Consider the following 24,741-nt stretch of genomic DNA (forward strand, 5'->3'; position numbering starts at 1 on the left):
GCAAAAATAGATCTTATCAAAAGAGATAAGGAAGGAAACTACATCCTGCTAAAAGGCATCATAGACAATGAAGTAATATCATTACTAAACATATATGCACCAAATAGTATAGCATCCAAATTCTTAGAGAAGTTCAGGGAGTTACAGGAAGAAATAGACAGCAAAACTATACTAGTGGAGGACCTCAACCTCCCCCTCTCTGAACTAGATAAATCTAACCACAAAATAAATAAGAAGAAGTTAAGGAGGTGAATAGAATTTTAGTAAAGTTAGGTATGGTAGACCTTTGGAGAAAACTGAATGGGGATAGAAAGGAATATACTTTTTTCTCTATGGTACCTGGTACATACACAAAAATTGACCATGTATTAGGGCATAAAAACCTCACTATCCAATGCAGAAAGGCAGAAATATTAAATGCATCTTTTTCAGGTCATGATGCAATAAAAATTATATGTAATAAAGGGCCATGGAAAGATAGACTAAAAAATAATTGGAAACTAAATAATCCTGAAAAAATGAATGGGTCAAACAACATATCATAGAAACAATCAATAACTTCATTCAAGAGAATGACAATAATGAGACAACATACCAAAACTTGTGGGATTGATCAAAAGCAGTTCTTAAGGGAAATTTTATATCTCTAAATGCTTATATAAATAAAATAGAGAATGAGGAGATCAATGAATTGGGCATACAACTAAAAAAAATCTAAAAATCCTCAATTAAACACTAAATTAGAAACACTGAAACCCAAAGGAGAAATTATTAAATTGAAATTAAGAAAACTATTGAACTAATAAATAAGAGTAAGAGCTGGTTTTATGAAAAAACCAAAAAAATAGATAAAGCTTTGGTTAATTTAATTTAAAAAAGAAAGAAGAAAACCAAATTACCAGTATCAAAAATGAAAAGGGTGAATCCACCACCAAGGAAGAGGAAATTAAAATAATAATTAGGAACTATTTTGCCAAACTGTATGCCAATAAATTTGACAATCTTAGTGAAATGGATGAATATTTACAAAAATATAAATTGCCCGGATTAACAGAAGAGGAAGTAAAATACTTAAATAACCTCATTTCAGAAAAAAGAAATTGAACAAGCCATTGATGAGCTCCCTAGGAAAAAATCTGCAGGGCTAGTTGTTTTTACAAGCAAATTCTATCAAACATTTAAAGAACAATAAATTTCAATACTATATAGATTATTTGGGAAAATAGCCGAAGAAGGAGTCTTACCAAATTCTTTCTATGATACAAATATGGTGCTGATACCTAAACTGGGAAGAGTCAAAACAGAGAAAGAAAATTATAGACCAATTTCCCTAATGAATTTAGATACAAAAATTTTAAATAAAATATTAGCAAATAGATTACAGCAACTTATCACTATGACCAGGTAGGATTTATATCAAGAATGCAGGGCTGGTTCAATATTAGAAAAACTATCAGCATAATTGATCATATCAACAACAAAACTAACAGAAACCACATGATCATCTCAATAGATGCAGAAAAAGCTTTTAACAAAATACAACACCCATTCCTTTTAAAAACACTAGAGAGCATAGGAATAAATGGAGTCTTCCTTAAAATAATAAGTAGCATATACCTAAAGCCTTCAGCAAGCATCATATATAATGGGGACAAGCTAAAAGCTTTTCCAATAAGATTAGGGGTGAAATAAGGATGTCCATTATCACCACTGCTGTTCAATGTCATACTGGAAACGTTAGCTTTAGCAATAAGAGAAGAAAAAGAAATTGAAGGTATTAGAATGGGCAAAGAAGAAACAAAGCTATCACTCTTTGCAGATGATATGATGATATACTTAGAGAATCCTAGAGAATCAAATAAAAAACTACTTGAAATAATAAACAACTTTAGCAAAGTTGCAGGCTATAAAATAAACCCACATAAATCATCGGTATTTTTATATACTACCAACAAAGCCCAACAGCAAGAGATAGAAAAAAAATTCCATTTAAAGTCACTGTAGGCATTAAAAAATATTTAGGAGTCTACCTACTGAAACAAACCCAGGAACTATATGAACACAATTATAAAACACTTTCCACACAAATAAAGTCAGATCTAAATAATTGGAAAAACATCAGTTCCTCATGAGTAGGCCAAGCTAATATAATAAAAATGACAATTCTACCTAAACTAATTTACTTATTCAGTGCCATACCAACCAAACTACCAAAAAATAATTTCATAGAGCTAGAAAAAAATAACAAAAATTTAAAAAATTTAAAAAATAATAACAAAATTCATTTGAAATAACAAAAGGTCCAGAATATTAAGGGAACTAATGAAAAGAAATGCAGGGGAAGGTGGCCTCACTGTTCCAGACCTTAAATTGTATTATAAAGCAGCAATCATCAAAACTACTTGGTACTGTCTAGGAAATAGAGTGGTGGAACAGAGGAATAGGTTAGGTATGCAAGAAACAGTAGTCAATGACCATAATAATCTACTATTTGACAAACCCAAAGACCCCAGCTTCTGGGATAAGAACTCACTATTTGACAAAAACTACTGGGAAAACTAGAAAAGAGTATGGCAGAAACTAGGCATAGATCAAAATCTCACATCATATACCAAAATAAAGTCAAAATGGGTTCATAATTTAGATATAAAGGCTAATACTATAAGCAAACTGGTAGAGCAAGGAATAAATAGTTCAACTATCAGATTTATGGAGAACAGAAGAATTCATGACCAAACAGGAGAGAGAGAACATTATGAAATGCAAAATGGATAATTTTGATTACATTACATTGAAAAGTTTTTGCACAAACAAAGCCAATGCAACAAAGATTGGAAGGAAAGTAGAAAATTGGGAAAGAATTTTTACAACCAATATTTCTGATAAGGACCTCATTTCTAAAATATATAGAGAATTAAGTAAAATTTATAAGAATACAAGTCATTCCTCAACTGATAAATGGTCAAAGGATATGAACAGGCAGTTCTCAGATGAAGAAATTAAAGCCATGTATAGTCATATGAAAAAATGCTCTAAATCACTATTGATTAGAAAAATGCAGATCAAAACAACTCTGAGGTACCACATCACACCCATCAGATTGGCCAACATAACAAAAGTAGGAAAATGTTGAATGTTTCAAGGAATGTGGGAAAACTGAGACACTAATGTACTGTTGGTGGAGTTGTAAACTGATCCAACCATTCTGGAGAACAATTTGGAACTATGCACAAAAGGCTATAAAGCTGCATACTCCTTGATACAGCAATACCACTGCTAGGTCTATTTTCCAAACACATCCAAAAAAAAAAAAAGGAAAAGGATCTATTTATACAAAAATATTTATAGCAGTTCTTTTTGTGGTGGCTCAGAATTGGAAATCAAAAGGATACCCTTCAGTTAGGGAATGGTTAAACAAGCAGTGGTATACAAATAATGGAATACTATAGTGCTATAAGAAATGATAGGGAAGCTGACTTCAGAAAAACCTGGAAAGACTTGTATGGACTGATGCTGAGTGAAGTGAGCAGAACCAGGAGAAGGTTGTACACAGTAACAGCCATGTTGTGTGATGACTAACGTTGATAGACTTAGCCCTTTTCAGCAATGTGAGGATCTAAGACATCTCCAAAGGACTCATGATAGAAAATGCTATCCACATCCAAAGAAAGAACTATGGAGTTTGGATGCAGATCGAAGTATACTATTTGCTATTTTTTTTCTTCTGTTTTGCTTTGTTTTCTCTTTCTTGTGGTTCCTCCTATTGGTTCTAATTCTTCCTTACAACATCACTAATGTGAAAATGTGTTTAATAGGAATGTATATGTATAACCTATATCAGATTGCACGCTGTCTTGAGGAGGGAGGTGGGAATGGAGGTGGAGAAAAATTTAAAACTCAAAAACTTATGGAAGTGATTGTTGACAAATTAAAATAAATTAATAAAAAAAACTAGTGGAAAAAAAAAGAAAAAGAAAAACCTTCCTGTTTCCCATTAGGGAAAAAATTTTCCCTGTGGGTTAGATTCATATTCTTCCTTACCACTTCACTTTTTTTTAATGCTATGTAATTTGCATCAAAAGACCTTTTTGAAAATATCAGACAATTCTAAGATAGTCTTGGGTCTCTTCTAGTTCGAATTAGGCTAACTTGTATGCTTGGCTTTACAGCTTTAAGAAGCTCTGCAAATATACTTTTCTTACAATAGATATACAGATTCCTAAAAAAATGCCTGCAAGAATAGATCCACTTCAAACAATCTTCTACTTGGCTTCTGTTTTAAAAACTGAAGATTCTCCCACTAAAAAGAGCTTTAACTAACATTTAAATGAGGAACCTGCCTTCAACTAGCTGTGTGCCTTGGAACAAGTCACTTAAATCATTTTGGACCTCAGACCTCCAATCCTGGCCTTCTGATTCTTTACGCAGTGCTCCTTCTATTGTACCACTCTGATTCTAGATTAGAAGATTCATCATCCCTTAAGTGAGACATTTGACTTTTAGAGGGCTGACTCCTTGAATACTCTTAAGTGAAAAGTTAAGTTGTTTGTAATTTAAAATCATGGATGACCTAAGGGTCATTGCTTATGCCATCTGGTTCAATCCTTTCAAATGTGAAAGCAAAGCCCCAAAAAAGTTTGTTGTCTTGTCTAAGATATTTAATAACCAAAAGGGGAGTAGAATTTTGATCTTCTCTTAGTCTAGTATTCATTCAATAACATCATTACCTTGATATTTGTTGTTCGGTCATTTCAGTCATGTCTGACTTTTTGTGGTACCATTTGGGGCTTTCTTGGCAAAGATACCAGAGTGGTTTGCCATTTCCTTCTCCAGCTCAATTTACAGATGAGAAAACTAAGGCAAACAGGGTTAAATGACTTGCCCAGGGTCACACAGCTAGTAAGTGTCTGCATCCGGATTTGAACTCAAGTCTTCCTGACTCCAGGCCCAGTGTTCGATCTGCTGCCCAGCCTAGAAACATCTTTCTCGTATTTTACAAAACAAGGGTGGTAACTAATGTTATTGTGTTTAGTACTTGACCAAAAACAAAAACAAAAAAACAAACAAACTCCAACAACACGTATGTTTAACTATTATGGTTGTCTTTGCCCATAATCAATTCTCTCCTGTCTTTTAAGATCAAGATATTCCCTTTAATCTTGCCTTTTTATTGCTGTAGTCTTTCCTGATTTAATTTCTGACTATCTTTAATAGTGACACTTTTTTCCCTCCCAGTTTGCAATCAAGAATAGATTTAAGCAGCGGAGTAATGAATTCCCAAAGAGGAAGCACTGGCTGGATTGGGCTAAAGAAAAATATGATGTAAGTGTTTTATTCATCTTAGATTGGACCCAATCAATTGCTTCCCTCTGGAAAGAACTTCAGTAGGGCTTTTCATGTGGTAGCCACTGTTTGAGTTGAATTTAATTCATCACCAATGTTATATGTTTGTTCCTGAAATACTTAGCAGGCATATTGCTGCTGACATTTCTAAATGTATTCCTTTGTGTGCTTAATTGTATTCTGCCATTAGTCTTTCTGCCTCCTGGAATCTCCTTTCAAGATGTTGCTCAAGCACTGACTTGTATATTAAGATTTCTTAACCCTTTTTGTGACAGGGAGACATTTGTTAGTCTCAAGCTAATGGACCCCTTCTCAGAAAAATGTTTTTAAGTGCATGAAGTTATATATATTATATATGTATGTATATGTCAGGGAAGTCAATTATATTAAAAAGAGTTATGTAAATAAAATTTTAATTAATAGAGACCTTGAGAAGGGGTATCTGTAGCCTCTAACTTTAAAATCCCTGTTCTGCAGGAAAAATTCCCCAACTCTACCCTTCCATAACTTCTAGTTTTCTCCTTCCCTAAACCACCTTGTATTTAATTACTTTTTATAGATTTGTCTTTATTCTGTATACACTTATTCTATATACACCTACATCTTCGCTTATTGTCTTCCCCATTTGAACTTAAGCTCCTTGTGAGGAAGAATTTTCATTTTTTGTATTTGTATCTCTAGTGCCTAACCCAAGGACTGGCACATGGTAGCTGCTCAATAAATCTCTTGTTCATAAGTTGATGTCACTTTCATGTATGCTAATTTTTTATGATTTCAAAGGCAAACCTTGATTTTTATGCAATTGATACGGTCCTGAAACATATGTAAATTTGGAACCACAGTTTGAAAAAAATTGTCAAGTTCTTCCATAACTTACAGGTTTTTTAATCATGTGAATTTCCAATTGCTTGTAAATTTTTTGAACGCAAAACAAAAGGAGACTCACTGGAGTTGGCAGATGAGAGATGAGGGAAGTGCTTTCATAAGGTGTCTTGTTTTGTTTCCCCCTGTTTTAGGAGAGGCTTATTGCCCAAATAAAGATGGTTGTAAAGGTGATGTTCCTGTATATTCCTCTCCCGATGTTTTGGGCTTTGTTTGATCAACAGGTAATAAAGCTATTGCCAAGTCTGTATTTTAAATATTTAACTTCCCAGGAAGCATCCATTTGGCAGGGGGGGGAGAGTGTTCGGGGTCCCTGTCCCATTCTTAGCCACACTGTTGACTCTACTTCTAACTCAGAAATTAAGTGAAAAAGTTAGATTTGGCCAAAAATCCTGTGAAAGCTTTGGCCAATTTTTTTTTTAATAAATCATTGCAGTATCTGAAGTAGAAGTGTAGCTAGCAGACCAGCTTAGAACAGTTATTGCTTACTAAGAATTCAGACAATTTCATTCTTACTGTATCATATTATTTTCAAGGGCTCAAGATGGACTCTACAAGCAACAACCATGAATGGAAACTTTGTAAGTGTATAATATCTGTCCCCAACCTTAGACATTCATTGCTCATCCGGGCTAGTTGATCAATGAAGCCTTCTTTCTCTCTTTTAGGGAGCAATTGAAATTCAGCCTGATCAGATGCAGGTACAGTTGAGGACTTGGCGTACTTTAATTCTTAAAAATGACTTGAATCTTTGAAAGTAGCTAAATTAATTGTTGACTTTATTCCTGATTTACTTGCAACAGACAGTCAATGCCATCCTGATTGTTATCATGGTACCAATTGTAGATGCCGTGGTTTATCCTTTAATTGCCAAGTGTGGGTTAAATTTCACGTAAGTATAAGTTACTTCATATATCATTATATGTATATGTGTGTATGTATGTATACACACATATACACATGTGCACATGTATATATTTGTATATTTATATATAAATACAAAAATACATTTTGTTTATATATAGATGTGTGTGTGTGTGTGTGTGTATATATACATACATATACACCCACATATATATGCACACACATATGACTTATGTTGCTTAGGGGTTCTATGCCTCAACTAGACTGAGTTTTTGGAAGGAGATGACTTTTTATTTACTTCTTCTCACCTCCCAACTGCAATGCTTATCCATTTAAGTTGGTCGAGTACATGCTCATGGGCCTCTGAGAACTCGTCCTTTAAAATTAAACACTCTTGAAGGAAATCATGAATGTATGTGATTTCTAATTTAGTTGAGGTGAAGGTTGATTAGACAATTCTGGATATCTTCCTAATGGGATAATAGATTTAGAACTATAAGGGACTTTGGAGGCCATTAATAGCAACTTATTCCTTTGACAGAAGAGGAAACTGAGGCTGAGAGAGATTAACTGATTTGCCTGTGATCACACAGATCCTCAGTGTCTGAGGCAGGATTTGAACTCGGGTTTTTTTGACTACAGGTCCAGTGCTCTATCCACTGGACCATCCAGATGCCTTAAGAAACAGCCTTTGACTCAAATGAGGCCTACCTGAGATTTTATTTTTAGCTAAACTTTTTTTCACCTAATGTAGTCATATCCAGTAAGTCAGCAGTGAAGAAGTAGGTAATTGTCAATTAAAGCCTCCAGGTAGTTAGGAACTGCAATTAAATCTGAATGCAATTAATTATGTAATTAAACTTATTCAGCCTGGAGAGATGTGAATTTCTAATGTGATCCATTGGTGAAAAATTAAGGCACACCTGATTTTATTTTTGGAGGGTCTTTTTGAATGGGCTGGTCTTTTCAGACTAATGTCAGATTCTTCTTCTTCAGTCCAGATCTGTAGCATCAGTAGTTCTCAACGTAGAAACTCCTTCCACTAGGTTTGCAACTGAGTCACTTCACCTGTAGTGAAGAAGGAACTACTTTACATATTCCTGTAAGAAACAATACTCGGACTTAGATCTTTCTAACTCTAAGGCAAGCCTTCTGTCCATTGTACAATGTTGCCTCTGTTGTAGATGAGTGTTTCAAAGGCCAATGCACAAATACTTTAAGATCAGTTTGTCTTATTAATTTTTGAGCTGTTAGGATTGCCTTCTCCTCCTACTGCTTCCCCACTTTCTCCCCCTCCTTCTCTGCCTCCATCTTGTTCTCATATTGACCACCCAAATCTAATGGAATTCAGTCCCGGGCTTTGTTTATTTCATTTGTACAAAGCAGTGAGTGAGGAATTTATATTAGATACTAGTGTAAATGCCCCACATCTTCCCTTTGCAGGCCCCTGAAGAGGATGACAGTGGGCATGTTCTTAGCTTCCATGGCTTTCGTTGCAGCTGCGATTGTGCAAGTGGAAATAGATGTAAGTTGCCCTTTGTAATTAGGGAGCACCTGAAGGCATTTCTCCCGGTGGCTCTAGGGAGATGGGAGTTCCTCAGACTGTGAAAAAAAGGAAGTCCAAGTTCTTTCTCCTCCAGTGAAAGCCCCAAAAGTCTAAGGCAGGGGTAGGGAACGTGTGGCCTTCTCGGTCTTCAAGTGTAGCCCTTTGACTGAATCTAAGCTTCACAGAACAAATGCCTTTAATAAAAGGATTTGTTCTGTAAAACTTGGACTCAGTCAAAAGGCCACATCCAAGGACCTAGAAGGTCACATATGGCCTCGAGGCTGAAAGTTCCCCACCCCTGGAAGAAGTGAACCTTGCCAAGACAGTGAACTTTCTAAGGGAATTAACACACCACTAAAAGGTGGGGATCAACAAACTTCCCCCAGTCAAGGGGATCAAGAACAAAAAGGTTGTGAAAAACTTTTGGGAATTTCTGAGAAACTTGTTTGAAGAATGGGAGGGAAAAAAGTAGCTTCTCAAATGCCATATTTTAAGTGAAGAGACAGGGCATTAGGGCAGAGCCTTGATCAATTTTCAAGTAGGTTCTCTTTCCTCTTTTGGCACCCTCTTCCTCTCTCTCTATTTTTCCATACTCCTTTACCTAGGCGCAGCCCACCCTTCCCTGAAGTGCTTAAAACTAATATTACAGAGATTGTTTGTTTTCCTTCAGTGAAGTGGATCCCACATGTGCAGGCTAGCTCTGGCATACCTCTCTAAGACAACTTGGCACATTACTTCCTTTTGTACCTGTTGTTCTAGCCTGCCTGTTCTGGCTTGCTTTTATGGTCATTGTTCTAGATTGTTCTTATGTCCATTGTTCTAGCTTACTTGTTCTAGCTTGCTTTTGTCCGTTGTTCTAGCCATTGTTCTTGATTTTTTTGTTCATTATTCTAGTCATTGCTCTAGCTTGTTTGTTCTAGTTTGCTTTTATATCCCTTGTTCTAGATATCGCTCTAGCTTACTTTTATATCCATTGTTTTAGCCATTGTTCTAGATTGTTTTTGTCCATTGTTCTAGCTTGCTTGTTCTAACTTACTTTTATGTCTACTGTTCTATCTTACTCATTCTAGCTTGCTTTTGTGTTCATTGTTCTATCCATTGTTCTTGATTGTTTTTATGTTCATTATTCTAGCCATTGCTCTAGCTTGTTTGTTCTAGTTTGCTTTTAAATCCTTTGTTCTGGCTATTGCTCTAGCTTACTTTTATATCCATTTGTTCTAGCCATTATTCTAGATTGTTTTTATGTTCGTTGTTCTAGCTTGCTTTTATGTCCATTGTTCTAGCTTACTTGGTTTCCACTCCCCACACTCAGATTTGACATACAACCTTCATGCCTTTGCATGAGCTGTTTCCCCCTTCCCAGTGGAATGTGCTTCTCTGCTTACCTCCACTTGTTTCCACCCACATTTTACTTAGATTCAGTAACTGTTCAACTTACTTAGGTACTACATCACACACTACCTTCTCTTATCCTAGCTATTACTGTTCCCTCCCTCTTCCCTTCAAATTACCTTTTAATTACTTATCTGGGTACATGTTGTATTCCATCCACTCAAAGGTAAGCTCCCTGGGAACAGTTAATGTTCTGTTTTTAATCTTTGCTTTGCTCATAGTAAACCAAAATGTTTAGGTTGAACTCAGTGTAAAGAAATAGGAAAGATGTATGGTGCATATACCCTAAAATGCAATGTTGGGCCCACATCTCCTAGAATTTGCCAAGCAGGGCCATGCCAGTAGGTTGGGTAGCTTAGCAAATAGCACAACTAACAATGAAGAAATGTGTATGTGTGGGAGTATATGTACGTATGTGTGTTCAAGACCTTTATATTAGGTAATGGTTTGCTGTTAAATGTTTAATAATCAGATCTGGGGAGAGGAAAGGTAATATACCCAACACATTTTCAAGTTTAATCTTCATCTTAACATTTTTTCCATCACTTACTTGTCTAGATAATCAACAAAACAAGAAGATGTAAAAGCTCATGCTGAAAATTTAACATTCAACTCTTGTGGGCCACGTTGAGTTGGCTCCAGCACATGCCTGTGTATAAGCCAATCTAGAGGTTTTTCCTTATAATTAAGGCTACTTTTATGCAGTTTTTATTTAGATAAATGTCTACTGATTGTAATTACTGCACTAAACTTTCCCCTGCCTACTTTTTTTTTTCCCATTTTGCCCAGAAAACTCTTCCAGTCTTTCCTACAGGAAATCAAATCCAAATTCAGGTACTGAATGTAGGCAATGAACCCTTACATGTATCTTTTCCTGGACATAGGATGGACTTACAAGTGAATGAGGTAAGTAGAATAGAGTACAATTTTTTGTGTGTTTTTGACTTCTTGCCTATTTTCACTTTGATTTGGAGAAGCTATTCTCCAATAAACCAATTAGATGAAGAATGCCTACTGCCTAAACTATGGTAAATATCTGAATGGACAATTTATAGAATTTGTCCATGAGTGTGTGTGTGTGCATGTTCATATTTGTATGTGTATATACATAAATGCACACATATGTATGCATATAGATATGTGTATATATATATACACGTATATGTCTGTATGTATATATGGATGTGTATATATATATAAAAATATATATTATATATAAATATTTTATATAAATATTATATATATATGTAAAAAACATGTCACAAGTCCTGAAGCATGTATAGAGATGATCATATTATGGAACAATTTTGAATGGCATGGCTTGTTTTTGTTTTTTAACCGATTAGAGCTTTATTCAGTCATTCTGACTAGTCATTTTGCTTGAGGTTTGAAGTCCTAAAACTGTTTTGATAGGAAGAATTACTTTTGCTGGTTCCTATTTTATTGTCTAACTGACACCTGGAATAATTACAATAGAGTTACTTTTAAGATTTCAAACTATTTTGAATAGGATTAATAGTAAGGAAATTGGGGAGCTAATCCCATCTCTATCAGTAATTACTTTTGTGAACTTTGGAAACTCATGTATCTTCTTAGGTCTTGAATTTCCTTATAAAGCTGGAGGACTTGGACCTCTAGAGTCCCTACTAGCTCTAAAACAGACGTACTAAAATCAAAATACTCTCTGGCTTATTAGTGGCTTATGGTTGGGAGGTGGGGTAGTATTCTCAAGTCTGCTCTGCCATTGATTTGTGTGACCCCATACAGATTAGTTTCTCAATATATTGATCTTATTCTCATTATGTTACTTCTATTATTCTCTATTCAATCACTCATAATCATTCAATGAATCATAAGTGATTTCTAGTCATAGGTTCTCAGATTTGGAAGGGACATCACAAGTCATTTAGGTGAAATCTTCAGATCCTGCATCTTGCTTCGACAATCCTAAAAATTACTTGTTAAGCCTTTGCTGAAACATCTCCATTGACAGGGAGATTGTACCAGTCCCCCGAGGAAGCTCCTCTCTTTTTTGGATAGCTGTAGTTATTTTTCCTAAAATACGCTTCCATATAACATTTTCTCTGGCAAAACTTCTAGCTCTGCTTTTTGGAGCCAAGCCAAACAAGTCTAACCCATATTTTGTATAATCTTCAAATACTTGAAGACATCATATTCTTTCCTTTGTTACCCCAAATGCTTCTCTTCTCTAGCCTAAACATTTTCAATTCCTTGTATTAATTTCTTATTTTTGACTCCTTACCACCCTCTTCAACCTCTTTTTATGCTATAGGAATTTCCTAGCAAAGTACTCAAATAGAATTGAACCTTGTTTGACCTTCTGATCATTGATATTAGGTGAGACGTAAACTGAGAGAAAATGCACTGTCATGGAGGAGGTAGAGCCCAGAGTCTAAATTAGAGGATTCTTGATAACTATAATAAGTCTTCTAGATTATCCTAATTGCAGATGACATTGAATTAAGTCCTGGAACATTTCTGGTCCTTCTGGATAAGATCAAGCTTAAAAGTTTGATCTCATTATCAAAAAATGAAAAATCAATTAGATGAAGAGTGCATATTATCTAGACCATGATATGCATTTGAATGGACAATCTGTAGGGCTCATCCATGAGTATATATGACTATCTTAGGCAGACATTGCAAATGAAAAAGGAGATATACTTGGAATTGAGTAGTATGAGGAAAATAAGCTGGATTGCATTTGGGAAATTACAAATTATTATCTTGTAATTTCAGTGACCCTAAACTTCTTCCTGAAACTTCCTGAAAATATTTTTAATACCAAATATTCTTTTGTGGATTGGCCAAAAGTCATGCAACCCAAAAATTGCCATTAAATTGAAACTGAATATTGCCCAGAGGGTAGTGGAGAAGCAAGCATATGATGAATGTGAAAATGAAGGAACTTATTACCAACAAGAAATCATGAGGGCAGCTAGGTGGCACAATGGTTAGAGCAACAGCCCTGGAGTCAGGAGGACTTGAGTTCAAATCCAGCCTCAGACAAACACTTGACACTTACTAGCTGTGTGACCTTGGGCAAATCACTTAACCCCAATTGCCTAAAAATTTGAAAAAAAAATCATGAAGAAGAACTGGAGTTAGGGATAGTATTAAAGCAACATATTTGTGAAAAATTTGACCACATTATAGTGAAAGTGAGGGATAAGTGATAGACAAGCTCTTGTGTTCCATTCTCATCCAAGCAAGGACAAGAAAAAGGAAGCAAGGTCCTCCACCTGTTGGGAGACCTTCTGTGTCAAATTTAGGAGAGGAAATAGACAAGTTGTACAGGGGGCTGGCATGGTTGAAATGTGATCTGCACCATTGGGGGGAATACCCATGATGAAAATGCAGATCCATTTGGCTGAGTTTAACCATCTCTTCTAAGATTTCACACAGAATTAAACTTCCCATGTGATCTCACTTCCTTTGTTCAACTATCTATATTTATATTAATGAAATTTTGAGACTTCCTTAGTTCTGACTCTTTAAGCTTGCAGTTCACTAAAACCCCTAGGTCTCTCGCACATGAACTGCTGTCGAATCATAGCTCCATTGACCTGTGTATGTTCAATTGTGGTACTGTTTTTTTTCTTTTTTAAACAGAGGAAAAGTATTTAGACAAAATTAAGTAGGGAATAAACATAAATTTGAGCCCAATATTCTAGCCTGCCACTTTGGGGATCTCATATCTGTCATGCCATGTATTGGCTATTCATAGCTGTCATAAACTAATTTCATAAGCATACTATTGGGGCAGCTAGGTGGTGCAGTGGATAGAGTACCAGTCCTGGAGTCAGGAGGATCTGAGTTCAAATGTGACCTCAGACACTTTATTAGTTATGTGACCCTGGGCAAGTCATTTAACCCTGATTGCTTCCAAACGGGGGAAAAAAAGTAATGCAGTTGATAAGTGTATTATTTACACTTTTAGTCAAAAACTTTCTATATATATTGAATAGAATAGGACAAAAGAAAGAATGCCCTGTGCCACTTGACTGGTCAACCTAGTAGGACCATTCATTAATACTTATGCATGTAGTCAATCAATATTCCAAAACTATCCATGAAAGAATTATCACAATCCAAGTAACTATAACTGAAGGAAAAATGAGATCAGTTGAAATGACCTATTCTTAATGAGCCCATTTTGGCTCTTAGTAAACATTGTTAAAGCCCTAATTCATTCTAGAATTTTGTTGCACATTGAAGGTAAGCTAAACCAGTGAAGCATCCATCCTTTTCCCTTTATAAAAATTGTGACAGTGCTTTGATTATCCATCTCCAGTTCTCAGCACTTTCCCATTCTTTACAACTTTTCCAAGAACAGACATAATTGCCTAGATTGGTTGTTTTTATTTTTGTCTTTTTATTGTTTTTAGTACATGGGGATATAGTTAGTCTAGAGAAATGACTTGAACCCATTAAGGCAAGCTAAACTCTCTTACCACCTCCTAATTTATCTTTTGCCTTTCTTTGCAGTCAACTCCATTTTTCCCAGCTATGAAAAGCAACAGTCCAATAACTTCTTCTTTTTTTTTTTTTAATTTTTAGGCAATTGGGGTTAAGTGACTTGCCCAGGTTCACATAGCTAGTTTGGTCTGAGGCTGGATTTGAACTCAGGTCCTCCTGACTTCAGGGCTGGTGCTCTATCCACTGCACCACCTAGCTGCCCCCCAATAACTTCTTGATATTTTTTTCTTATCCCTAACGTAAGTGGAAAGAAAGATGGTTTTTGTTTTTAGCACTTACTATAAGGCTCAATACCTCCTAGGTTTTATTCTTCCTTATATCTTTTACAGGATATTGCCATGTGGTACATACAACATAGGTTGCCATTTTTTCTATTTGTCCTCACTTGCCACAGCTTCGGTATATTGCACATTTAAAACATTTGATCACCCTAAGCATTCTCATTAGCTACATTCCCTTCCCCTTTTCCTTCTCATTCTAATCAGGTGTCACTAGGCCACCAGATTTAGTTCCTGAAAGTCTCCCATCACTGGTGAGCTAACTTCACTCTCTAAAAATATTTAGGTCATGGCATCCTATCAATCCTATATCTGAACTCTGAAATCCACCCTCTTAAAGTCCAGGGTTTAAGTCAAACTATGACTCAATTCCCCTCTTTTATATAGATTCTAAGATGTTTTAGTCTTGTTGATGTCTGTTGGGCAAAAATATTTTGCTTTTTCTATGATAGGCTTTTTATCCTTAACTTTCATGTTAAACTGGCATTAGTTCTTACCTTTCAAACTATGACTAGACATATATTTGATAAAGTAACTTCTTTACTGGAACACACTCTGACATCAGGATGACCAAAGTAATAAGTACTAAAATCATGGAAACTTCTTCAGGGTTAAGTCATCTTTGGCTTGAGTTACTAATTAAAGTTATCACTAAATAAGTAGACTTTGACACTTGAGCTGTGTTGTTCCAAAAGAATAGAGGGATTCACTGCAAGTGGTATGACGTACATCACCTGGCAAAGCTGACCGATTTTGCAAGACTAGGCAATGATTCTATTTCAAACCAGACAGAGAGGGACAGCTAGGCGGTGCAGTGGATAGAGCGCTGGCCCTGAAGTCAGGAGGGCCTGAGTTCAAATCCGGCCTCGGACCAAACACTTGACGCTTACTAGCTGTGTGATCCTGGGCAAGTCACTAAACCTAAAAAACAAAACAAAACAAAATAGACAGAGAGTATGACAAAACTGTAATTGTAAAAGTAATTGTAGTCAAATAGACCTGGGCTTGAATTCTACCTCTGACAGTGGTTTCATGACTGTCATTGAATCACTTCACCTCTTTAGGCCTTAGGTTCCTCATCTATAAAATGAGAGAGTTGAACTTGACTTTGTCCTTTCTAGCTGTAAAATTGGGTCCAATGATGATAGCTGATGTTTACATGTCATGTTAAGGTTTATAAAGCACTTTACATATCTCATTTGATCCCCACAATAACTCTGAAATAGGTACAACATGTATTATCCCTATCTTACAGATGAAGAAATTGAGGCTCGAGTTAACTGATCGCCTTTGGTCATATGGCTAATAAGTACCGGATGTAGGATTTGTTCTTTCTATTATATAGTGATTATACTATACTTAGTAGAAAACTCAAAATGTATAACATCCAGTCTGAACTAAGACTTTTGAAAAATTCTAATATACTCCTTTATACAGTGAAAAGGATGATTTTTTTCCCCTTTTAATTGTTGGGCATGAGATAATAAGGGAGATATAAGACCCTTGATTATTATGGCTAGGAAGATAACAGATAAGAAGAAAATTACTCACAATTTTTCTTCTGCTTACTTTGCCAAAAAGAATCTTGAGTCTGGGAAAGATAAAACAAAATTTAATAATAAGCAACTAAAACCCAAATAAGTGAGAATAAGGTAAGGTCACCAAAGCTGCTATTATCTGAAGCTCTCTAGTCCACTTGATATATAGCCCAGACAGGATCAGTAGACCCATTGTTATATTCTACCCTTTAGCAGTAATCTCTGTGGTTATGTTCTTCAGCCTTCATAGAACATAATAAAGAAAGATTTGACGGACCTTGTGGAAACTAAGATATCTTGAGGCAAAGGCCAAAGGCAAAGGTTGTTGGATGGAAGGTCTGGGCAAATAATGCAAATGTAAGGGAAAAAAAAGCCTGTTTGTTTAAACATGTATGAAGATGATTCAGGAATTATAGGGAGTGTTCCACGAGCAACTAAATTCCAGAATCCTGGTTTCCAATTTGGCGTGATGGAATAGACAAAATTTATGATTATGGCCATCTTTTTCTCTTCCACAGTCCAGTGGCTTATGGATTTTGGAAACCAATAACCCACCAAATATAAACATTAGTTATGGGCAACAACTTTACACAGTTCCAAATAACTTTGAAAATGGCTATCGCCACAGTATTCTAGCATGGGATATCAGCAACATTGTTGTGGTAAGTGTTTCTTTAAAGAAAAGTACTATCTCTGTGTTGGTAGGGCCTATAATTGATGTCATAGGCTTTTTATTGTAATTAAGTATCATCTCTGTAGATTTTTTGTGGGTTGTTCTTTTTAAAGAATTGTCTCCATTCTTGCTGCTCACAAACGTAAGTTATTTTACCTTCTTCTCATGTATGTTGGTAGGTGAAGCTAAGAAGACAATACTTGATCTTGGTTATAAGGGTTATAAGCTCGTCTTATTTCCTTGAGAAGAAAGGAACTAGGGATTAATCAAGCACTTAAGTTGTGCCAGATACTATGACAGGCAATGAAGATGCAAATACAAAGTTAAGAATTCTCATTCTGAAGGAGATTACATTTAGCCCTTCCACATCATGACTTTCCCCATAGCAGTTTTGATATATTATAGGTGGGCGTAAGAAATTAAATGGGAATTTTTGGGAGTTTTGCAGAAGCTGCAGATGACATGTGAAGAAGGCCAGAAAAAGTTTACAAGCTCAGAAATGCATAAAATATATGTAGAGTATTGTAAAATGTCAACATATTTTATCTTTTAATACCATAATAATTCAGACTTCTCTGGTACGAAGGGAGGGCCAAAAAATTTTACATGGATTTACCCAATTGCAGGGGCACCATGCCCCTAAACCCCGCAATGTGGAAGGGATAACTGTACACTCTATGTAACACTGAACACTGAAAGTGTTCTTTTCAAGGAACTAGAAACCAACCAACATCACCTTACTTCTCTTAGTACTTGAGAAGCTAGATTTTCCCGATGAAATGAATTTGGCAAAACTAAGCCCTGTTAAACAGCAAGGAAATGCAGATACATACAAGGTGTTCTATTGACACATCTCAACTACAAAGAGGCTGGAGAAATTAACTACTTTGCACGTTACTCCATCCAGCCCTTGAACTAAGTATTCCTCTACTTTAAAGATGCTTACGATTGTTATTTAATCTGACCTTTATTCTCTGAGAAATACATACTCAAATACCTTCAATTAGAAACTTTTTTTTTCCTTTCTCAGCTGAAAGACACCCTTAAAAGCAAGCCAGAAAAAGGACAAAATGGAATCAGGTATCTGTTTTTAATAAAGCTACATTTTTCTCTTCAGCAATCCAGAGAATTTGACGTTTTCACTACAGTTTTTACTATTTTCCCCCAATCACTTTGTTGAGTCAATTTACAGTTTGTGGTAATTTGGAGGGAAGTGTTGGCAATAGCTTTCAAAAGCCATGATCTGTCACTTCTAAGGAGGTTTTTGATTATGAAGCTCAGGAAAGATGTCAACTATTTTTGGCCAAAGATTGGCTTCATTTAATGATATGACAAGGTCAAAAAATGAAGGTTGTATGATCTAACTTTAAATTAACCTAAGTCTTAATCTCTAAGGAAGATCTTGTGAAAGGTAGTTCTGCCTCTTATTTAAGTTTGGTGTTTTCTCATCTTTTTCTATGGCAGCCCTAACATAAGAGTCTTTGATCTCTATGTATTTCACTTTGGAACTTGTTGATTTGCTCAGCTTAGCATAAGATCATCAGTATACTCTTGGATTTATCAAGATCCTATTTTATAACACATTTATTAGTCTTTAATAAGGAGCTTATACCACTGAACACTTTTCTTGAGGCTCAAAAGCATGAAATGACTATACCATGATCACACATCTGTTAAATATCAGCAACTTCAGTCCAGATCTCTCAAATGCGGGTCTAGTGTTGTTTCCATTACAAGTTGTTGCCTCTCAAAAACTCTATCTATGTTTCAGTCTTCCTTGAAAAGTGGGTCTTACGTATGTTGATTTGTTTTGTTTGACTGTACTTATTTGTTAATCAGTGAGGGTTCTCCCATTGGATGGAGAGTCAGTGGGAAATGAGAGGTTTGTTTTTTTTTAAGAACTTCAATAAAATGCTTAAAGAGAGCTTTCCCCTAAAATCTATTCTTTTGTGTACATATTGCTACTTGTATTATATTCTGCCTGTCGTGGAGATATTATTCTAATAGGGATTGGAGAATTTGCTACAGCTCAGCTCTGTTCTACTATCCCCATTCCCCTAAGCATCACCTCCTCAGCAGTTTACTCCATTAGGTGGGGCTAATGCTGCTATACTGCTGCTGTTACACTCATGAAGATCTATGTCTTTCCTGTCCATCTGCCCTCTTGCAGATTCATGTCTCTTTTTAATTTGTAGTCTCTTTAACGTGGAGTCAAGATTCAAGTTCACCCACAAATACAAAGATCAATGTAATTCAAATGTTTCTCAGGGTTAGGAGTGAGCATTTCTCGCCCTGAATTCTAAATTCCAGTCAAACCCTATTACATAACCTCATGTTACACAATTGAGTTTCTATATATCAATTTCACTTCTAGTATTTTGCTTAATTCTCTTTCAGTGGGGGTGGGCTGGGAATGTTTTTCCATTTTTAGAGAACTATAAACTGAGGGTCAATAATTGTGACTTATTATGTGACCTCAGGGGCAAATGAATGGTGGCTCTTGGACTAGAATCTATAACTTCTGACTCTTAACTAATTAATTGCTCTTCTTAATATGATGCTATTAATATTTAGTCAGTGAAATAAATTTTAATGATCTGGCTAGAAACTAGAAATAGTAGATATTTAAGCTACATAGACTGACTCCAGCATACGTTCTAGAAGTACTTTTAAAAAAATGAATATCTGAAATGAACCAGTCTCTTTGTTTTGAATCTTTCTCCTAAAAGTGGTGCCCATAAAATTCTGGTAATTTTAGAATTTGGAATAGTTGTGTATTAAGTGTATGTTGCATTTCTGTAAGTGCCTTAGAATCTCAGACAAGAGGTTAGGTTTCAACCTGAATTGTTTTACAATCTATAAATTACTTTTTATTAATTATTTAAATTCTGATAATTTTTAGAGTGCTTTAAGACTTTCAAAGTATTTATTTTCCTTGTTAGTATATCCTAATTTTTTAGAGGGAAAAAAAAAACAACAAAACTTTCAACCTCAATTTTCTTGCCCAAAGTCATATGGTATCTGGGTAGAAAAGCCAGTATTAGAATCCAGGTTTTTCAATCCCTACTCCAGTGTTCTTTCTGCTGTGTTATTATGGTAACTTTAGCACCTTTAGAATTCTGGACCTTATTTACAATATTTGTTTCATAGTTGAAACTTTTCTTTTTGCTTTAATGGATTTATTTTCATCATGCCAAAATGAGTGAAGGAATTTCTTCCAGATTTGGCACTAAACAAAGCAGCCTACAGAGTAAATGCTATAGTAAGTGTGTTTAAATATTAGAGGAACTCTTCTTTTTTAAAATTAATTAATTTGGGGGTGGGGAAGGCAATTGGGGTTAAGTGACTTGCCCAGGATCACACAGCTAATAAGTGTCTGAGTCTGGATTTGAACTCAGATCCTCCTGACTCCAGGGAAACCACCCAGCTGCCCCTGGAGCTATTCTTTTCTAAGTGCTGTAGAGAAATATTTTGAACAGAAATTCCATCAAAGAGTAGATCTTAGGAAAAATAGTAAAATATGGAGGCTCAGTTAGAAAACTAGTGATGACATGTTAAATGCTCAAGATTTTGTACTTTGTTGTATTTTAAAAGCACCTAAATCATTGTCAAATCTTTCAGATTTGTCAATGCCTTGGATCAAACCATCGCTGTCAACATGGATGGAAAATTGTATGAGAATATTACCAGTTACAATGCCAGTGATTATGAGTTTTTTACTTCGGGCAAGTAAGTACATTGAAAAAATTTCAAGTGGGGATTTTAAGATTTATTTTCTTTGAAAACAATAGAGTCAAGGCAAAGACCAGTAAAGATGGTGAAATAGAAGGTAGCGGTACAGTACACCTCCACCCTACGACTATTCCAGCAAAGAACTAGAGCATCAGATTCCCACAACCAAGATGTGCAGTTAGAAGATTATACAAATAAGTATGAAGAGATTAGGGGATCAGACAACACTTGAACTTTATTTTCATCTGAACTAGTCAAAGGCAGGTAGAATACATCCACATTCACTTACTCACACACATGCAAAGAATTGGGTCCAGAAATATACTCCAGTCAACAGGGAAACAGGAGAAAATAGGGAGTCAAGAGCGGAGAGAAGAAGATAACAAGAGGGAAGGTAAATTCAGGAAGGAATTAATCAGAAGCAAAATGAACTCTAACCTAGGAGAATAGGTTTCAAAGAAAGATTCTAAGGAAAAAGAGAAAGAGTCAGAACCGATGATTGTAGTCTCAGGGAAAGAGGAAAGACATTGGGAGAGACAGAGAGGTAGAAGCAGAATACATCAAGCACATAATGTTGATGCTGAGCACATTCATCTCTCACTTCCCTCTTCTTTGTAAAAAGGAATGGGAAACAAAAAGATAAAAAAAATATAAGAGATAGGATGGAGGAAAATGCACAATTAATGATCACAGTTCTCGATGTGAATGGAATGAACTCACCCATACTCAAAAAATGGAAGATTATAGCAAATGGATTAGAAAGCAGAATCCAACAATAAGTTGTTAATAAAAGACACACTTGAAACAAAGATTTACACAAAATTAAAAAAGGGTCTGAATCTATTCTGTTTCAGCTAGGGTCAAAGAGGCAGAGGTAGTGATCATAATCTCAGATAAGGCAACCTCAAAAATATCTTTAATAAAAGCAGTAATTGGGGAGATTACATTATACTAAAAATGTAATAGAAAATTGAATAATATCAGTATTTAAAATATATGTACCAAAAAGTATAGTACATAAATACTTAAAGGAAAAGTTAAATAAGATGCAAGGAGAAATAGACAATGAAGCTTAATAATGGGGAATCTGAGTATACCTATTTTAGAGCGGTTAGTTAATCTAATGAAAATATAAATAAGTAGTTAATTACTTAATAGGATTATAGAAACTGTCTATTTATGATAGACATCTGATGATTATTCAATTAGACAAAAGTATACACTTATCTCAACTGTACATGGTACCTTTACTTTTTGTAAACTGATTGTGTACTAGGGCATAAAAAACTCAAGTGCACAAAAGCATAAATATTAAAGATATATATTTTGCTGATCACAATGTAATAAAAATTACATTTAATAAAGGGCCATTGAAGAAATAATTAAAAATTAGAAATTAAATAACTTTTTCTTAAAGAATTGGCAGGTCAAAGAACAAATTACAGAAACAACAGTTAATTTCATCAATGACAATGACCCCAACTAGACAACAGACCAAAATTTGTGAATACAGTCAAAGCAATTCTTCAGGAAAAATTTATATTTCTAAACATGTTTATGAACAAAAGAAAGAAAAAAAGATCAATGAATTGGGTGTGCAAGCCAAGAAATTTAAAAATCCAATTAAACACACAAAATAGAAATTCAGAAAATCAAAGCAAAAAAAAAAGAACAAAAACCAACCAACCTAATGAGTTAATAAAAAAAGAAAAAGTTAAGCCTTTAGCTATTTTGATTTTTTTTAAAAAAGGAAACCAAATTACCATTATCAAAAAAGGAACATTCACAACAAATGAAGAAACAAGGAATTTATTATGAAGTATTTTGTTCACTACAAAACAAAAAGATGACTTAAATGAAATGAATGATAATTTACAAAAATATAAAATGTCCAGATTAACAGATTATTAAACAGAAATTTAAATAACCCCTTCTCAGAAAAAGACATTGAACAAACCATAAATGAGTTTCCAAAATAAAAAGAAAAAAGCTTGACATCATTTGGAGTTATGAGCAAATTCTACTGAAATTCAAAGAACAGTTCCAATATTATATTAACTGTTTGAAAAAATGGGAAAAGAATGAGTACTACCAAACTCCTTTTATGATATAATTATGCTTTTGATACCTAAACCAGGGAGAACCAAAACAGAAAGAAAACTACAAAGCAGTGTCCTATAACTATAGAACAATTTTTAATTAAACATTGAAGCAAAATATGAGTAAGGAGACTACAATAACATACCACAAAGATATACACTACAGCCAGATTGGTTCAATATTAGGACAATTATCAACAGAATAAACTAAAGTTACAATAAGAACACACAAAACAACAACAACACATGATTATATCCAAAAGATGCAGAAAAAGCTTTTGAAAATATACATCAATTTCTGTAATAGAAGACTTAGGAATAAATAGACCTTTTTAAAATAAAAGTACCATTTATTGAAAACTAAGAGCCAACATTATGTAATGAGGATGAATTAAAGGTCTTTATAGGAAGATCAGGAGTAAAAGCAAAAATGTATATTATTACCACTAATGTTTGATACAATGCTAGAAATACTAGCTATAGAATTAAGACTAGAAAAAGAAATTGAAGAAATAAATATAGACAAAGAGAAAACAAAAGTATTGCTTTTTTGCAGATAACATCATGGTTTATTTAGTGAACCTTAGAGAGGAAAATAAAAATTACCTGAAACAATGTCAGCAAACTTGTGGAATATAAAAGAAATTCACATAAATCATCAGTATCTCTATATTAGCAATAAAACCCAGCAGGAAGTATGTGTACTTATAAAGTTTATATACTTAGAAAGTATTTATCCTTATAATGAGAAATTCAATTTAGAACAACTACAGAATCTATAAAAAAAAAAAAAAGGGAATCTACCTACCAAAACACAGAAACTATTACGAATATTGAGTACAAAACACTCTACAGAAATAGAGACATACAATAAACATTTGTAAAGTGCCTACTATGTGCCAGGCACTGTGCTGAGTGCTGGAGATACAAAGGAAAAAAAAAGACAGTCCCTGCCCTCAAGGAGCTTACAATTTAATGGGAGAAGACAGTTCAGCAAAGAAAGCTGGAAAACAGAGGTGGAGCACCAGATGGTAGCCAGCACAGGAGTATCATGTTCTGTAGAGTCCAAACCGAGCAGAGCTGTAGATGTAAAGTGGAGGATTATCTGAGAAGTCTAGATTCTTGCCCTCTCTAGAAAGGAAAGCAGACAAGAGAGGAGGCTGAGGAAGTTGGGAAGTTATTGTGTACTCAAAGCTGAGTTAATGGTGTAATGATTTTGGATGATCAGCTTGTCCTGGAGGGGCATCATATTCTGTGTTGGAGAAATACTACTAGTTCTTGGATAGAAAAGACCAATATAATAAAATGACAATGCTGCCTAAACTAATTTATTCAGTGCCATACCAATCAAACTACCAAAGGATTACTTTATAGAGCTAGAAAAAAAATAAAAAAATTAATCTAGATGAATGAAAGGTCAAGAACTTGAAGGGAAATAATGAAAAAAATAAGTGGGAAGGATGCCTATCGTTACCAGATCTCACACTAAATTAAAGCAGTCATTAAAATGACTGTGTACTGTATAAGAAATAGAGACATCGATCAATGGAACAGATTAGGTAGACAACATGTGGAAACAAACAAACACTGTAGAAGAATGTTTGAAAAACCTAGAAACTGAAGTAAGATCTTAACCTTTGACAAAGAATTCTGGCAAAACTGAGATGCAGTATGACAGAAACGAGCAATCTTGTGTAGTATACCAAAATAAGTTCCAATGAATACATGATTTAAATATAAAGGGCAACATTATAAATAAATTAGAAGGTCAAGGAAGTGATTACCTTTCAGTTCTATGGATTAGGGAACAGTTCATGACCAAAGAAAGGTTCAAGAAAATCACAGAAGATACAGTGGACAATTTTGATTACATAAAATTTAAAAGTTTTTACAC

The 24,741-nt window shown here is 34.8% G+C and overlaps 1 protein-coding gene across 2 annotated transcripts in view; it reads left to right on the forward strand.

Moving 5' to 3' along the window:
• SLC15A1 (solute carrier family 15 member 1) overlaps positions 1-24,741 on the forward strand; it is a 66,332-nt gene that overhangs the window by 36,719 nt on the left and 4,872 nt on the right. For both annotated transcript variants that reach the window (XM_027854113.1, XM_027854114.1), the window contains exons 10-19: positions 5,236-5,322; positions 6,360-6,449; positions 6,762-6,806; positions 6,894-6,926; positions 7,029-7,117; positions 8,533-8,614; positions 10,817-10,933; positions 16,862-17,005; positions 18,047-18,096; positions 20,638-20,745. In XM_027854113.1, coding sequence (XP_027709914.1) covers positions 5,236-5,322; positions 6,360-6,449; positions 6,762-6,806; positions 6,894-6,926; positions 7,029-7,117; positions 8,533-8,614; positions 10,817-10,933; positions 16,862-17,005; positions 18,047-18,096; positions 20,638-20,745 — 845 coding nt within the window. The remainder of the gene's footprint in view (positions 1-5,235; positions 5,323-6,359; positions 6,450-6,761; positions 6,807-6,893; positions 6,927-7,028; positions 7,118-8,532; positions 8,615-10,816; positions 10,934-16,861; positions 17,006-18,046; positions 18,097-20,637; positions 20,746-24,741) is intronic.

This window comes from Vombatus ursinus, unplaced genomic scaffold (assembly GCF_900497805.2).
Source record: "Vombatus ursinus unplaced genomic scaffold, bare-nosed wombat genome assembly UNPS02010304.1, whole genome shotgun sequence".
NCBI lineage: Eukaryota > Metazoa > Chordata > Mammalia > Diprotodontia > Vombatidae > Vombatus > Vombatus ursinus.